General features: G+C 33.4%; 1 protein-coding gene across 4 annotated transcripts in view; it reads left to right on the plus strand.

Moving 5' to 3' along the window:
* The window catches only part of GABRA2 (gamma-aminobutyric acid type A receptor subunit alpha2), a 120418-nt gene that overhangs the window by 41536 nt on the left and 61914 nt on the right, over window positions 1-16968 (plus strand). For all 4 annotated transcript variants that reach the window (XM_016145847.2, XM_016145864.2, XM_016145854.2 and 1 more), the window contains one exon: window positions 10588-10655. In XM_016145847.2, the coding sequence (XP_016001333.2) occupies window positions 10588-10655 (68 nt within the window). The remainder of the gene's footprint in view (window positions 1-10587; window positions 10656-16968) is intronic.

The following is a 16968-nucleotide window of genomic DNA, read 5'->3' on the forward strand; positions in this document are numbered from 1 at the left end:
TGGATGTTAACTCCTTATCAGATGTATCATTGGCAAATAACGTCTCCCATTCAGTAAGTTGTCTTTTGGTTTTGTTGATAGTTTCCTTTGCTGTTTATTTTTTCTTTTGTTTTCCTTGCCCTAAGAATTATACAAGAAAAAAAAAATTACTAAGAACTGTCTCAGAGAGTTTGTTGCCTGTTTTTCTTCTAGGAGTTTTAGGGTTTTGGGTCTTACATTTAAGACTTTAATCTATTTTTAATTTATTCTTATATATGGAGTAAGAAGGCGGTTCAGTTTCTTTTTTCTTTTTTTGTATGTTTCTGTCTAGTCTTCCCAACACCATTTATTGAAGGGACTGTCTTACCCCATTGTATATTCTTGTCTCCTTTGTCATAGATTAAATGAACACATAGGTGTGAATCTATTTCTGGATTCTCTAGTCCGTTTCATTGGTTTTTATGCCAATACCATGCTGTTTTGATTACTATGGCCTTGGAGATATCAGGTAGTGTGATATATCCAATTGTTCTTCTTTCTCAAGACTACTGTGGCTATTTGGGGTCTTTTATAGTTTTATATAAATTTTATGATAAGTTCTAGTTCTCTGAAAAATTCCAATGGTATTTTGAAGGGAATGCATTGCATCTATAGATTGCTTTGGGTAGTATCTATATTTTAACAATATTAATTCTCATGGTATATATTTCCATCTATTTGTATCTTCTCCAGTTTTTTCTTTGATGATATAATTTTCTGAGTATAGGCTTTTTATCTCCTTGGTTAAATTTATTTCTCAGTATTTTATTGTTTTTAGATGCAATCGTAAATGAGATTTTATTCTTAATATCTCTTTCTGATAGTTTATTATTGGTGTATAGAAATGAAACCAATTTTTAAATATTAATTTTTTATCTTGCTATTTCACTGAATTCATTTTCAGTTTTAATAGTTTTTTGATGGAATCTTTAGGGTTCTTTCTATACAATATCGTATCATCTACAAATAATGACTTTTACTTCTTTTTTTCAAATTTGAATGTTGTGTATTTCTTTTTCTTGGCTGATTGCTGTTGCTAGGACTTCCAATACTATATTGAATAGAAGTGGTGAAAGTAGTCATTCTTGTCTTGTTCCTGATTTTAAAGAAAAGGTTTTTAGCATTTCCTCATTGAATATGATATTGGCTGTGGGTTTGTCATATATAGCTTTTATTATTTTGAGGTTCCCTCTATTCCCACTTTGCTGAGTCTTTAACATAAATAGATGCTGGATTTTGTCAAATGTTTTTCCTGCATCTATCGATATGATCATACAATTTTTATCTTTCAGTTGTTAATGTGGTGTAACACATTAATTGATTGTAGATATTGAACCAAACTTGCATCACAGGAATAAATCCCACTTGAACATGGTGTATAATCTTTAATGTATTACTGAATTTGGTTTACTAATGTTTCATTGATGATTTTTGCACTTATGTTGATCACTGATTATCAGTATACAATTTTATTTTTTTGTAATATCTTCATCTGGTTTTGGAATTAGGGTAATGGGTGCCTCAGAATGAGCTGAGGAGTCTCCCATTCTCTTGAATTTTTTCAAAGAGTTTGACAAGAAAAGGTAGTTTTATTTGAATGTCTGGTAAATTTCACTTGCTTCAGCCATCATTGTTCGTAGCATTTTCTTATAATCCTTTGTATTTCTGTGGAGTCAGTTGTTACTTCTTATTTTATTTATTTGGGTCCTCTCTCTTTTTTTCTTGATGAGTCCGGTTAAAGATTTCTCAACTTTGTTTTTTCAAATAACCAGTTCTTGGTTTCATTGATCTTTTGTGCTGTGTTTTTAGACTCTATTTTGTGTATTTGCACTCTGATTTTAATTATTTACTTCCTTTTACTCACTTCTTTTTCTGTTCTTAATCTCGTTCTTTTAAGTGTAAGGTTAGATTGTTTATTTGAGATTTTTTGTTTGAGGTAGTCCTGTATTGCTACGAATTTTTCTCTTAGGATTGCTTTTGCTTTGCCTCATAGATTTTGGGTCATTGTGTTTTTATTTTAATATGTCTCAAGATATCTTTTGATTTCTTCTTTGATCTCGTTGTTAACTTATATATTATTTATTAGTATGTTATTCAGCTTCCACATGTTTATTTTCAGTTTTTTCTTGTAATTGGTTTCTGGTTTTATATCATTATGGTTGGAGAAGATGCTCGATAAAGTTTCAGTCTTCTTTAATTTATTGAGACATGTTTTGTAGTCTAACATGTGGTCTATTTTGAAAAAATGTTCCATGCACACTTGAGAAGAATGAATATTATGCAGCTTTGGAGTGAAATGGTCTATAAAGAACTATTAAATTTATGTGGCCTCAGGTGTCATTTAAGGTCTCTGTTTCCTTTATTTATTTATTTATTTCTAGAAAATCTGTCCATTGGTGTCAATGGGGTGTTAAAGTCCATACTATTGATCTCTTCTTTTATGTCAGTCAATATTTGCTTTATATATTTAGATATCATTTGTTCAGTGCATAAATGTTTACTAGGATTATAACTTCTTATTGGATTATTCCTTTTGTCTTTATGTAATATCTTTTTAAATCTCTTATTATAGCCTTTGATTTGAAATCTATTTTGTCTGCTATAAGAATTGCTACTTTAGCTTTTGTCTCATTTTAATTTACATGACGTATCTTTTTCTGTACTTTTATTTTTGGTCTATATTTGTCTTTTGATCTGAAATGGGTCTCCTTTAGACAGCATATTATTGGCTTCTTGTTTTCTTACTCATTCAGCTACCCTATGTATTTTGATTAGAACATTTAGTCCATTTACATTTAAAATGATTATTGATAGGTACATAGTTATCACCATTTTATTATTCATTTTTATGGGCTCCCTCCCTTTTTTAACAGAAGTTTTCTTAACATTTCTTATAATTCATGCTAAATTTCTTTAGCTTTTTCCTGTCTTGAAAACTCTTTCTCTCACTTTCAATTTTAAGTGATAGCCCTGCTGAGTACAGTTGTTTTGGTTGTAGGTCTTTGCTGTTCATCATTTAGGTCTTTGCTGTTCTTCATTTTGAATATTTTGTGCCCATCCCTTCTGGCTTGCAAAGTTTCTGTTGAGAAATCAGCAGACTAATGGAAGCTCCTTGTAAGTAACTAACTGCCTTTCTCTTGTTGCTTTTAAGATTTTTTTCTCTATCTTTAACCTTTGTCATTTTAATTATTATGTGTATTTGTTTGAACTGTTTGGATTCAATTTGTGACTCTCTGTGCTTCCTGGACTTGTATGTCTATTACCGTCCCTAGGTGAAGAAAGTTATCAGTCATTATTTCCTCAAATAGGTTCTCAATCCCTTGTTTTTTCTCTTCTTCTTCTGGCAGGCCTATGATACCAATATTGTTAAGCTTTACACTGTCCCAGAGGTCCCTTAAAACACCCTCACTTCTATTTATTTATTTATTTATTTATTTACTTATTTATTTATCTATCTATCTATCTATCTATCTATTTATCTATTTATTTATTTATTTTTCCAGTTCTAATTGGGCATTTTCTGCTACCTTGTCTTCCAAATTATTGATTTGATTCTCTGCTGTTCATTCCTTTTAGCATATTCTTCACTTCAGTTATTATAGTCTTAATTTCTGACTGATTCTTTTTTATGGTTTCTGTGTCTTTGTTTTATGCTTATTATCTCTTTGTTGAAGTTCTCACTTAGCATGTCTATTCTTTCCCTAAGTTCCTTGAGAATCCTTATGACTCATTATTTGAACTCTGTATCTGGCATGTTGCTTGACTCCATTTTATTTAGTTTTGTTTTTTCCTGAAGTTTTTGCCTGTTCTTTCATTTGGGATATTTCTTTGTTTTCTCATTTTGATTGCCTCTCTGTGTTCATTTATAAGTATTAGGTAGATTTACTACATTTCTCAGTCTTAGCCAATTGGCCTTATGCAGTAGGTATTCTGTGTGACCCAGTGACACAGTCTCCTTCCTCACCTGAGTCAGGCGCTCTACGAGTAACCCCTATGTGGTTGTGTGTGCCCCCCCCATTGTTGTAGTTGGAACATTTAGTTACATGCTTGTTGTTTGAGTGGAATTGACTCTCAAGTTGACTGGCTCTGAGTATTGGCCATGCTTATAATGTATGATCAGCTGTGTGTGGGCTGACCTCATGGAATGGGGTTCACCCCAGAGCGTTTGCTTGCCTTTTGCGATCGCTCTTTAGGTGTGCCATTTGTGGGGCTAACAGGTATTGCCCTGTTGAGGTTTAATGCCAGCCTCTGGATGTGTTTGTTCTGGATCTCCTTGGGAGGGGCTCCCATGCAGGGCAAGATCAACCCCTGTCTGTGACCTGCTCAGGGTTACCTGGTAGGAACTATAAAACTATCCATATTTGGTCACTGCCTGAGCTGGACCTAAGGGTATTGGGAGAGGCCAGGTGGCAAACCAAGGCCTGTTCCCACTAGTACTAGGCCTGGGGCAGCTCAGCAAAAGGCCCAAGACACCTCCATGCCTGAGGCCGCCTACCGCCTTCTCATATGACTCAATGGCTGAATAAGCCTCGAGGAATCAGAGTTGGATGAGGCAGAATCTCAGGGAGTTACCAGAGCGGGACAAGTTGTGTTCCCCAGGTTGGTGTAGATTCATATTTTTTGCCAGTGCTTAGCCTGTAGCACTCACAAAAGTCTCAGCTCACACTGAAGACAGCTGCTGCCTCTGAGATTTGTTCAAGAAATACTGCAGGGTGTCTGTGGCTGGTTACCTATCACTGAAAGTGTCTTCTGAAGTGCTGGAGTGGAGACCCATGATTGCATTGTAAGGAACCTCCTGCTGAAAGTGTGGGGTGGGACTGGTTGTTAAGTAACCACCCCAAATTGCCACCAGGCAATTTTCAAGTTGGGTGGGACAGGGTCTCAGGGAGTCCCCAAGATGGAGCAAGTAGATCTCACCAGGCCAGTGCAGATTCATCTTTGACCATGTGTGGGGAGAGTTTAACAAAGGCAAAATGGTGCTTACCTGCTGGCTGCCTGGGAGAAGGGCTCAACAAAAGGACAATGGCAGTTGTTCTTCCAATTTTTGCCTTGAAGTCACTCAACTCAGTCTCTCTATGCATGTCTCAGGCATTTTCAGAGCTGTTGTCCTTCCGCTGGAGCCCAGGGTATATGTGTATGAGCAAGGGAGCATATGCTTGGGTCCTTTAAGAGGACATTTGGATTTTTAGCTGCCTTCCGTCTCACCCAGATGGCCAATCTCTGCTTATTTTCACTGCCAAATTTTGTGGAGACTCCCTTTCCTGACATGGGAACCCTGAGCTGGGAAGCCTTACTATGGGGTTGTGGCTTATCTCTCCTCTGGTGGGGGAGCTTCCACAGCTGAGATATACATCCCGATGATCATCCACCAGAGGTGGTAGTGGGACTGACCCCTTTCACGACTCTACCACACCCACCAGTCTCAATGTGATCTCCTCTTTATATCCCCAGTTATAGACTTTCTGTTCAGTTAGTCTTCATATCATTCTCCTGGTTGATCATTTCATAATTTAGTCACAATTTTGATGCGATCATGGGAGGAGGCATGCATAGTGTTTATCTATCTTGCATGCACTCTTGACCAGAATCTCTTCCTATTTTAATTTTAATTAATTAATTTAAACTTAGTCATGTGTGGCTTGTGTCTACCATAATGATAGATATAGACAGCAAACAGTAAACATAATAAGTAAATGAACATATAGAACCAAGGAGAAATATGGAATGGTTGGAACTCAGAATAGGATGAGAAACTGGACCTTACTGATAAAGTAACAGGAAAGCCCGCTGCTATATTCAGTTATGTTGAAACCTTTGCCCACTCCTGAAGAACCACTGGAAACAGCAAGCATTATTGCATAATTTCATATGTCTATCAATCATTCACCACATGTTTTATATAAAGACATGATTTTACTCTTGTCAAATGTTAGAAATTTTTGCTTGAAGGTTTGATGGCTAGTGTATTACATTACCGAGTACATTTCAGCTTTTTGTGCTTCATCCAAATATTTTTTTGAGAGGCATTTAAAGAAACTATTTTCCACTTTCTCTTCATGTATGTGACATCTATTTCCTTTCTAGGCTTCTTTTATTTGTTTTCTGCCCTCATAATTCTATAACTGCTCATTTCTAGGCTCTAAAGATCCTCTGTTAAACAAAGGGACCTATTTTAGCATCTTTTAACAATATCATTTTTTGAAAAGAAAACTCTATTTCCTTAATGTCTACATTTTCCTATTCTCAATGTCATTTTTTTTTTTGGCTTAACAATTGCATTGTCTCTCACTGGATACATTATCATCAATATCTTCTGATTCCGTTTGCCTACATAACATTTCTACTATAATAACTTTAGATATATAATCTCCAAATCAAAGTCCTTCAGTGAATGCCCTGCTGTCGTATATATAGAGACAGTATTCTCATCATTATCAGGTCTTTTTTGATACAACTTCTATCTTTCTTTAAACTTACTACTCTTCACTTCTGCACATGTTGATCATGTTGATGAGCCAAACAACTATTTGGAAAAAAATTATATTGTATGCTCCATTACCCAATGAAGAACAATTTCCATGAGTTAATTTAAACCTTTCATGAAATTATTTGTATATTTATTTTGGGTATTGTCAGGTCCGTTTATTATTTTTTTTCTATGAAGTATTTCAAACATTCAGAAAAGTAGAGAATAATATGACTTATTCCATGACAAGCTTCATCACATCTTAAGATTTTCTCAAAATTTATTTAGGTCAATTTTAAAAGAAGGAAAATATTAGAAATGTATTAGAGGCTCCTTGGCACCTGTCAGCAGGTTATTTCCCTTTCTCCTCCCCAGTAATAACTGCCATTCTGTATTTGATGATTGCTCCTAAGGATCACACTTTTTGTGATGTTTACCACATGCATTTCTTATTTCTCCTAAAGTATCTGTTATTAACTCACGGTGTTTTTGCCTTTGGAAAGTCTATAGAGATCCTCTTACTTTTTTGCATATTATGCTTTTGGTATTTCTAAAGCCAAAAATCTAGCTGCTAAGCAATTATTTTGAAATAAAGCAACTCACGGTGAATGTTTCTGTTAAAAGCCTCCTACTGCTGAGCAGTTAAATTTTGATTTCTACTGAGAGGACTTCCTTTAAAAATATTCTCCTCTTTTGCTTGACTTTGTTTCTTCACTTGGCACCAATTCCCTAGGCTTTCAACCACCTTCTATCAATGAACAGTTTGGTCTCTGCCTTCACAAATGACAGTGCCCTATCTCTATGAGTAGCAACAGCTTCATGGCTATTTTTAATGTTGATGAAATATTTTGGGAAAGGTATATGTTCTACATAAACTGTAATTAGAAATGATTTGATTATTCAAATATAAATATAATATGTGGCAGACATTGCGTTAGCAATGGTTATATAAAACACACACACACACACACACACACACACACACACACACACACAATCTCCGTCCTCTAGCAAATTTGAATCCTAGCTGGAGAGAGAGACCAAACACAAAACAAAACAAATGAACAACAACAACAAAAAAGTAAAAAACATTAAAGCATAAAAAAATGGCAAATTCTAAAACATCTTATGGAAAAACAAAACAAACCAAAACAAAAGTGTCAGAGAGGGAGAAGGACTTAGATTATATAGTAGAAATAGTGAACCTCTGCTCTGAGAATACTTAAATCAATACTAAAAGACAGAGAAGCAATTAACCAAGAATGGAGGAGAAGCAAAAGCCAATGTGAAAGCTCTGAATCAGAACAGTGCTTGGTGTGTCCACTAAAAGTGATCAGGATTTGAGAGGGTAACTCACAGTACCTAAAATGCAGAGACGATGATTCTACCAGAATATCAGTTCATTTCTTTACTTGTGACATACATTTGTCACATGGATCAGAATATTGTAACAAACATTAGTAACACAACTAAACCCTGTCCTACGTCCCAATGTGAAAACAAAATAAAACCAGAAGGTAATATGGACTGATTTTGACAAATCGGTGTCACAAAATCCAAAATAACTTACATGTATTTATATAATCTCACTCACCCTCCTGCTACTCTTTCCTTCCCTTCCCTTCTCTTATAAAAAAAGCCATCTTACAATGAAAGATCACACTCTGAATATAGAACCCTGGAAAGTTGCATTAGATGTGTCAAATATTTGTAGTCATATTGCTTAAATATTTCATTAATGCATATTTGTCGTTTACAACTCCAGGCATTAATCTATACAGAAATTCTCAATCTCATTATTAAAAATCCCTTTCTCAATCTTAGGTATCTATTAGGTATTTATGGTCAGTGTTTGTCTTGCTGATTTTCCTTTTTCTGAAATTCTATAGCAGGAGAACATCCCTTCAAATGTATGCATTCTTTAGCTATGTTTATGAAGTCAATAAACTATGAAATCAGTTCTTTAAGGTAACAGTGTATTTATGCTATGCCTCTTTAAGTGTTTTCTTACTTCTTAGAGCTTTGAGGGTAATCGTGTTTTTCTCTTTTTGGATTCTTAGCTGGCACTTCCCTGCAGCCATTAGATACTGATTAATATCTTTACCCTTTACTTGCCACTTGGCATGTAAAGGGTAAAGATTAAATTACCCTTTATATCTTCAGCATGAATATATTCATGCATTTTCGTCATCTCTCTTTAAATTTAACACTTTAAACTAAGAAGAATAATTTTATTTGCTTCTATTTGTGAAGACTACCTTAATATTTGAGTTTCTCTTCCTTGAAATATGTTAAATCAATATCAATAATGACTTAAATTTTTAGAATTGTTTATTGAATAAATGTAATAGTATAGTTGATTTAGTATGAATAAGGGGGGAAAAAAGAAACTTGGGTCTCATTTCCTGATTTCTTTCTAATAGCATGTATGATTTAGGTCCAGGACTAGCTACATAATTTGCGAGGCCCAGTCCAAGATGAAAATGCAGGACTTTTTATTCAAAAATTAATTAAGAATTTAAAGACAGCAAAATAGAACATTAACTCAGGCATGAGGCTCTTCTGAGCACTCTTGCACGATTGCACAAGTTTCACATCTGTAAAGCTGAACCTGTACAGGTCTTTGGGGCAAGTAGCAGCTGAGAATTAACTTTGTAAATATAGTTATGTTTCAAATCAGTTTTATCATAGAATTTCATAAATATAATTTTTATAATAAAATAAAATAGTATATAAATATAATAAAGTAGAATGACTATATTTGGAACACTCTAATCATCTTTTTGGTACAGATTGTGATGAATAGAAATATGTAGTTAATGAGAAACAGTTTTAGTTTCAAGTTTATTGTTGACTATAGTATAATGCTTTGGTTTACCCTGAGGGCTCAGGAGCCAGATTGCTTGGGTTCTAAAACCTGGCCCTAGCTCCTCTACTAAGTGTGGGTCATTGGGCATATTTCTTTACTTTTCTGTGCATCAATGTGCATACACATTAGGATGATAATATAAAATTGACCTCAGAGGTTTGTTTCACAGATTATTATATTTCGAGTCCTTTGAAGAAGTCTATTGTATTATTTCAAACTTAAACTCTTTTATTTTTATTCTTGCTTTAGTGGCTACACTATTCCAGCCTTACTCTCTCTTACATGGTTGTGAATTGATGGCCAGTGTAATATTAAAAATATTTCATTATATTGTTTGTGTAGAATAAAAAATTTGACAGGTATAGATAAGACATTTAGTTCATGATAATAGAAATTAATGATATTTTTCCTATAAGAACATTAAAAGGATTTTTCTTTTGAAATCTCTTTTGAACTTTTCTCCATCACCATTTGCTTTATTTAAAATAAAAGATTTAAATCATCTGGTTAATAGAGAGTTCTGTTAATCATGTTACAGTTAATAAGTTACATAACTTTAGAATTTAATTCTATATAGTTAAGATGGATGCTACGTCTTAGCATTTCAAACATTCTTAAATGTATTTAAAGGCATCTTGTTTAGAAATAATCCATTATGGTTAATGTATGTTATTTGCTTTTATTCTTCTGTCACTGAATAATAAAGCTTTTTATAACAATATGGATTATTTTTATTTGTAATGATTAAAACTCTGTATATGTATTTTATTAAGAAAATATACAAATTTATAATCTAAGGACTAAATTTCTACTATTATGAAATATCATCTGAAATATTTAGTTTAAAAATCAGATTCAGACTATATCAAATGGTAACCATATTAATCATACTTTGTTTTCAGTGCTGGTGGAAAATTTGTTGTAAACTAGTTTAGTTAAAATTAAGAAACTCTTAATTCTGAGAAATATGCTTTAAAAAGAATACTCGATCAGGTGTAACTTTCAAGGAAGAAGGTCTTAATACTTCTGGGCATTTCGCATTTAGGGTTGTGAGAACCTATGAAATATTCAGTCAATGTAGCTATTTTTGTCAGTTCTGAAAATTGAAATGAAAATTTTAAAAATATTTCTAAATATCACACAGCTTTCTAACCATGCCAAGAACTTGACCACTTCTTTCTCCTATGGCTCTCATTATATAATGTCTATGTTCAATCTCTTTTTCTCATATCAGACAGTATTACTGAAGTCTTCACTAACATCTACGTGACCAGTTTTGGCCCTGTCTCAGACACGGATATGGTGAGTTTCTTATTAAATAATATTTTTATTTCATATCAAGCATTGAAAGGGATCATTTAGACTAAACGAGTTGTTGTACAATAATAGGATTATATAATCATCTAATGCCTATTTAGTCTATCCAAGTATGTGGAGAGTTAAGAATGTTCATCTGTTCGTGTCTGTGTTATACCATTCCAGCTTGGGTGTTAAGGTTACCCTTTATATGTTGTATTCTTTTCCAAATTTGTCTATCTAGCTGCAGTGTGACAAAAACAATTATTTAAATAAAAATAGTCATATTACTGAGATCCATTTTCTAGGATAAATATACCTGCTTGGACTTCCATAAGTAACTTCTCTCTAGTTTAATAGACAACTGCTGCTTACAGAAAGTAGTCATGGCTAGTGTTATAAATGGAAATCTCTTTAAGGCACTGAGTAAGTTGGGCACCTTGTCTAATAACTATATACTTATAAATTATATATATAAGGCACATATAAATCAATCTAAAGAAAACTCGAATCTTGACATACTTGGATTCTATGAAATAGGTACTTATTTCTTTTTTATTAAAATATAATGGGCAGGAGAGGAAAATGGTTTGGTGGGTTTAGATACGGGTGGACTAGAAACATCAAAGATAAATTCTTAATTAAGCATAAACATTTGGTAATCAATTTTCTATATTTCTACTGCTAACTGTAGTGCTTTATTATAGAAGTCTTTGTTGAAGTAATTTTTAATTCACTAATGCCTTGTCAGATCCTGCTGCATCTTCCAGCTGTTGCCAGCCTTATATTGCATTCTTCTGATATGCCTATCTCTTGTCACATACTACGTCTCTGGCAAATTTGTGGTTCACAATCTCATCCGCCTCTCAGGCATCCTCCGCTCCAAGGCTCAATGGCTCTTTAGAGATCCACCTTCCTTATGGCCTACGGAGTTTGAATTAGAGAAGATGCCCTTGTCCCTTCTTTGCGTGGTCATCTTTCATCATGTCATCTTTCCCCAGTTCCTTTCCTTTCTCATCCAAGGGGAAAGATGATAAGTTTGGACATTTTTCCACCTGAATAAACAAACAAAAACAAGAGGTCTGCCCTTTCTGCAAGCTCTCGTAAACATTATTGACCAATTTATTGAGGCTTCCTTATCTTTCCTTTAGGGAGCAAATATGCTGCTTTTATCATTTAAAAAAAAAATCTGCTTTTTCTTCCACCAGGGACACTTCTCTGACCTCACATCTTTTTCTTATATTAACTTGGATGGCTACAATGTGAGGTGGCAGTGAGGGTGGTGACCCACAACTATGAGGAGATAGTTGATAGAAAACATCTACAAGTCTCCAAAGTTCTTTCAGGTTAAAATGTGAAGATTTAAATGCTTTCAGGCAATAACCACAATTTTGTAACAATAGGAAAAACTTCACTCTTCAACTGAACCCTCTCCCCTCCCTTGCAATATCTTATATTGTAGCCTGAAATATTAATATGTCTCTTTCTATAAGTCACTTAAGTATATGAGAACTTGAAAAGATAATAGAGACATATTCATCCGGCGTGTATATTTCAAAAGTTACTGGTTGGCTGAAAAGATAATATTTCTGTACATTTTGTCTTACAAAAGCTCCTTAATTTTAGAGAGACCTAGTGAAAATGAGCACCCGACTTCTATGTAAAATGAAGTGAAGAGAGTCAGAATATTGTCAAGTAACGCATTAAGAAAACTAGTGAATATGATATAAATGATATCTCTTTTATAGTTACCTTTAGTGTCTTATAATCAGCCAAAATAAAAAGTCAAATGATAGAGAACTCCAAAATATAAAAGATTTCATTGTTATAGATTTTGTCATATAAATATTAGTGGTAATAGCTACAGCAGTTTTTTTTCTTTTTGCAAACTGAATTATTTTTCCTCAAAAAATTAAAAGTTAAAAAATATACCTTTTTTTATAGACATAAAATATTTGTTATTTGGGATCTTTAGACAAATTCAAGTGATATATTTTTAGCAAAATGTAATGACTTTTAGCAATGACTTTTTTCCAATAGTGATATGGATAAAACTAATTTCTATTTTTCTCTTCTAATCATTCTTATGAATAACTAACACATGTTTAAAAAGCTGGTACTGTCAACTTAAAATGGATTAGAGACAAACACAAACCTAAACTGCTAGAAGAAAACGTAGGAGATAGACTTCTTGACATCAATCTTAGCAATGCTTTTCAATTTTGACATCAAAGCAAAGTTAACAAAACCAAAAATAACAAGTGGGACTATATCAAACTAAAAAACTTTCATTAGCAAAGGAAATCATCAACAAAATGAAAAGACAGCCCATTGAATTGAAGAAAATATTTGCAAATCATATCTGACAATGGTTTAATACCCAAATTTATATAAAGAACTTATATAATTCAATAGCAAAAAATTACAAACAGTTCAATTAAAAAGTGCATAAGAAACTGAATATACATTTTTCTAAGGAAGATATACAGATGTCCAAACAGGTACACTGAAAAAGTACCCAACATCACTAATTATTAGGGAAATGCAAATCAACACTACAGTAAAATATTACCTCACATCTCTTAGAACAGCTTTCATCAAAATGAAAAGAGATAAGTATGGATGAAGATGTAGAGAAAGGGAACCTTTGTACACTGTTGGTGAGAATATAAACTGGTATAGTCACTATGGAAAACAATTTGGAGGTTTCTCAAAAATTTAAAAATATGATTCATACAATCCAGCAACCCCACTTCTGGGTATATATTCAAAGGAAATGAAAATAAGATCTCAAAGAGATATCTGTACTCCCATTTTTATTGCAACATTATTAACAACAGCCATGGAATATTATTCAGCCATGACAAAGAACTAAATTCTGCCATTTACCACAATATGGGTTGAACTTGAGAGCATTATGCTAAGTGAATTTAGCCAGACAGAGAAAGACAAATACCACATGTATCACTTATAAAGGAATTTAAAAAAAGAAGTCAAACATAAAAATAGAGAGTATAAATGTGGTTTCCAGGAGCTAGGGGTAGAGGAAATAGGGAAAAGTGGATAAAAGGGTACAAACTTTCAGCTACAAGATAAATAAGTCTAAGTGTCTAATGTAAAATATGGTTGACTGTAGTTAATAACACTGTATTGTATAATTGAAATGCATTAAAGGAGTAAAACTTATGCTATCACACACAGAAAAGATAAATATTTGAAGTGATGGATATGTTAATTAACTAGATGTGGAAAATTCTTTTACAATATACACATATATTAAATCACCACAATGCACACTTTTAACATCTTACAATTTTGTCAGTTATCTCTCAATAAAACTGATATTTAAGAAAAAAAACAGAAAAGAAATTATGAAGATTTAGCTAGTGTTTCTATGTAGGAGTTCCTTTCAAGTCTTTGTTGGAAAATTTATATAGTTTTACAAATCCTGAAATCTGAGAAAAATTAAGTAAGAAAAAATGGGAAAAAGTGTAATAATCCTGTAAGAATTAAATTTTAGCAGTCAACATAAAGGATCCACTGACGTCAACTTAAAGGAGAGCAGTGAATGTTGATGTGTGAAGCTAAGACTTGAAAATTAAGATGAACATGTCCCAAAGCTGGGACAGGACCATGTCCAAGTGAAGTAGTCACGATCAGGCAGTTGTTCTTCTAGCTGTTGTGTCTGTGGTGTGGTTCTATCTTCTGCTTTCAGTCTCAAGAAAAAACATTAATTTTTATATGCAAATAAATAAATAAAAGCCAGTAGTGCTGATGTTAGATATCCAGTCATTAGCAACAGAACAAATTTAAACTTCATCTCTGAATTGAAATAAAAACTTTGGTCTCTTCAGCGAATTTCACCCAAGGACTTCAACAAATTTTAGCAAGCTCAAGATATGCTTTCTTATTTTGGGGACCCTACTACACATTTAATTAAACATTAGAATTCACTTACATTCCAAACTATATGTAAGTGGAATTGATTTCAGTCAAATTATAGTTGGGAACATTTAAATTAAAAGTCACTCTGATTTTTATTTTTTTTTTCCATTTTGGAGTGAATGTGTATGTGAATATGTGTGTTTTTGGTCACATGCATCTATATATAGAAATATACCTCCAAATGAAATACATATTTAACATCTCAGTAGGCTCTTGAAAGGCTTTAAGGCCCTCAACATTTTTCTTATGATACATTTCCCTGCATCACCTACCTAAAAGAGTTCTATAGAATTCTTTTTGTCGAATCAGATTTTCTCCTTTATTTCAACCTTTATTTACCTCGTTTACTAAGCCATACCAGTCATTGGCCTATAGGAAGTCAGATTAATTGCAAAACCACCAAGTGAGCATCTATTTACTCTATCATCAGAACATAGTCAGAGGAGAGGATCCATAACAGTAATTTGAACACAGAAAATATAATATAATATATTAGTAACTAGAAAAAGGTGGTTGAATAATAAAACAGCATAAAAGTAACTCAGAATTAGCAAATGCAGAAGGCAACATCTACTTCCAGAGGTGAAGTGTCAGGAACTGAGGACTTGGGAGAGTGCCCTTCCTCTCAAGGCTGAGTGAGATTCAGACCTCAGTGGAGAAGAAATTGCTGCTACAGGAGTATATAGCTGTTGCTCATGAAGAAACATATTCATGCTAAATCTGGCCAGTAGGAATACCTTACCTGGTGGCTGAAAACTCAGTGCATGCCAGTTTTCTGAAGCTGTGTGAAAGCATGACAATGCACCTAAACCAGGAAGAGAAGCAGAAAGAGAAGTCCCTTTCTCTTGCAATGACATTGGGATATCCCTCCAGCACTCTCTATTGACAAAGCCTAACATTGTGTGAACTGGCAAAGGAGCAATGTTTACAGAGTCCTCCTCTTATATCACAAAGAAGGGGAAAGGAGGATGGATTTGGAGCTGAGAGAAAATGGGTTGGTAATTGGTATACATAATCTGTGAAATGGGGAGGATTCTGAGTAAGAGCCAAGAGATAGTTTGATCACTCAACATGTACTGTTTATTAGTTGTTCAAACCTATAGAAGCAAGATGAAGCTAGGGAAAATGAAAGCTGTAAAATCTATATACAAATGTAACACAGACACACACAAACATAATCTTTTAGCGAAGATAGAGCTCAATTTAAAAACATGTATACATTTTGTGAAGAGAAATGATTTTGACTTCTTGGTGAATAAATGAAGAGATTTTCAATCTTGATATTAGTTGTGTTGGAATGAAAGATTAATAATTAGGGAAAGTGTGAATTTATGTTAGTTTAGATGGTCAAGTCAAAAAATGAAACTTGACTGACATTTTAAGTAGAAAGATATTTACTAAGACGGTGAGGGAAAATACATGTATTATTATCACCTACATATAAAAGTAGACATGATTATTTCTAATTCAGAAACAATTAATGGGAAAAATGTAAAGAATAAATTTAACTTCACTATTAGTAGCTTAGCAGATACACTCATTTCTATGCAGTGTGCATATTGCGTAGCAAGACCTAAACTCCTGTCTTCTGGTTCAGGTCAGTGATGTAGATTTGTTGTGACATTAGCCTGAGAGAAAAAAGCAGCATAGCAAAAAGAATTAAGAACCAAAAGACACACACACACACACACACACACACACACACACACACACACACAAATTGTATCTCAGAATCATTAACCAGTACAATCGTCTAAAGAAATTTGCAGATCTAAATTATAATTAAAGATTCTAATTACAGTGTCTGCAATTTAGTTTAAAATATTTTATTTAAACATTTAAAAAAATCATGAGTAAGAATGTAATTAAACTTTGGAATGTACTAGTAGCTGACAATTGACAAAGTTTGTAGTGAGCGTGTGCATTTTAGCAACTTAAACTCACTCCTCTTTTTTTTCTTTTCTCCTTGGTGTCTATATAGAATGTCTTTTCTCATGTAAATAAACATTTTCATTCTGTGTGCATATTCTTCAGGTATAAATGGTATAGTCACCAATTACTGCACCGAAAGCTAAGCTAAGTACCTCAGCCCAAATGGTTATTTCTTACAGTGCCAAGTGCTAGGGTCGGAACTTGAACAATGTAAGCTTTGAAGTCATCTCAAGATTTCTGATACAGAGTTTACCTTTAGGCTTTTAAGAAGCAGGAATTCAAGTAAGCGATGACATTGGTTTATTGATCATATCGATCCCCTTGGTTAATACGTTTTTATCTTATGAATACAAGTGTGCATTATCTCTTAGATTTACATTTTTATCTTATGAATACAAGTGTGCATTATCTCTTAGATTTCCCAAAAGCTATAGAGATATTA

Source organism: Rousettus aegyptiacus, unplaced genomic scaffold (genome assembly GCF_014176215.1).
Source record: "Rousettus aegyptiacus isolate mRouAeg1 unplaced genomic scaffold, mRouAeg1.p scaffold_m13_p_10, whole genome shotgun sequence".
In the NCBI taxonomy this organism is placed as follows: Eukaryota; Metazoa; Chordata; class Mammalia; order Chiroptera; family Pteropodidae; genus Rousettus; species Rousettus aegyptiacus.